The sequence below is a fragment of the Limulus polyphemus genome, unplaced genomic scaffold (genome assembly GCF_000517525.1).
Source record: "Limulus polyphemus unplaced genomic scaffold, Limulus_polyphemus-2.1.2 Scaffold6857, whole genome shotgun sequence".
NCBI lineage: Eukaryota > Metazoa > Arthropoda > Merostomata > Xiphosura > Limulidae > Limulus > Limulus polyphemus.
Window position 1 is genome coordinate 46,084 of NW_013672467.1, and position 1,668 is coordinate 47,751.

Here is a 1,668-nt window from a genome sequence, read left to right on the forward strand (position 1 = left end):
TGTATGGTAGACGAGAGTAAATACCACATACTGTATACGGATATACATGGTAGACGAGGCAATAAAAATGCAGTATGGACAAAAGTATTTTTAATTTTTACATAAACATTACCTTGTACTCCAACTTGTCCAAGTCTGATTCAGACTAACATCATCAATTCACAGACATATCATGAGAACGTTAACTTTTGTAAGACATCTGATTTTTTGTCTACAACACACTTGTTCATTGTACTCAATGCTATAATTATAGTCGACATTTCTTCTCCAATACATTTGCTTAGGTGAATAAAACTATACTCCATTTCTCTAGTAACTATACTCAGTTGAAGGGGAGTATTTTTAGTGAAATAAGTAAAATTAAATATTTTTATAAGACTGGACCACATAATGTTTAAAACTTCATTTGTATATAACCTAGTACATATTTTGGCTATATCTAATTTAAATGGTACGTTTTTCTTTTGTAGCTAAAATAATCCAGATCATCTATGGTCACTTTGGAGTTGTTTCATGTTTGGCTCGGTCCGAGTGCAACATCACGTCAGACTGCTATGTTGCATCAGGATCTGAAGACTGCACTGTTCTCTTGTGGCACTGGAATGCTCGGACACAGAGTATTGCTAGTGACAATATAAACCCAGGTGTGGTGTTACAGTATTTTTAAAGTATTACCTACAAACCCAGGTTTGGTGTTACAGTATGTTTAAAGTATTCCCTCTTTTCATTTGTTAAAATTAATAGGAACTTCTTAGTATAAATGTGAAGTTTGAAATCCCATGGCTTACAAAGAAGAAAGATTATATCAGAAGTAGATAAACGAAACTAGGATTATATCAGAAGTAAAAAAGTCACACCATTGCTTAATGCATCTAAGATTATAACAAGTAAAATTGTATTACTGTGGTATCCATAGGACTAAGTCTATAACAGAAATAGAATTGTTGCACTATGGTTTATATAGGACTAGGTCTATAACAGAAATAGAATTGTTGCACCATGATTTATATAGGACTAGGTCTATAACAGAAATAGAATTGTTGCACTATGGTTTATATAGGACTAGGTCTATAACATGAAATAGAATTGTTGCACCATGGTTTACCTAAGACTAGGTCTATAACAGAAATAGAATTGTTGTACCATGATTTATATAGGACTAGGTCTATAACAGAAATAGAATTGTTGCACTATGGTTTATATAGGACTAGGTCTATAACAGAAGTAGAATTGTTGCACTATGGTTTATATAGGACTAGGTCTATAACAGAAATATAATTGTACCATGGTTTACCTAAGACTAGGTCTATAACAGAAATATAATTGTTGCACCATGATTTATATAGGACTAGGTCTATAACAGAAATATAATTGTTGTACCATGGTTTGCCTAAGACTAGGACTATAACAGAAATAGAATTGTTGCACTATGGTTTATATAGGACTAGGTCTATAACAGAAATAGAATTGTTGCACCATGATTTATATTGGACTAGGTCTATAACAGAAATAGAATTGTTGTACCATGTTTTACATAAGACTAGGTCAATAACAGAAATAGAATTGTTGCACCATGATTTATATTGGACTAGGTCTATAACAGAAATAGAATTGTTGTACCATGTTTTACATAAGACTAGGTCAATAACAGAAATAGAATTGTTGCAC

General features: G+C 32.1%; 1 protein-coding gene across 1 annotated transcript in view; it reads left to right on the forward strand.

Moving 5' to 3' along the window:
- LOC106474129 (neurobeachin-like) overlaps window positions 1-644 on the forward strand; it is a gene marked incomplete at both ends in the record, with an annotated part of 39,154 nt that extends 38,510 nt beyond the window's left edge. Inside the window, one exon of the mRNA XM_013934820.1 lies at window positions 471-644. Within this exon, the coding sequence (XP_013790274.1) occupies window positions 471-644 (174 nt within the window). The remainder of the gene's footprint in view (window positions 1-470) is intronic.
- Between the last annotated feature and the right edge of the window lie 1,024 nt (window positions 645-1,668).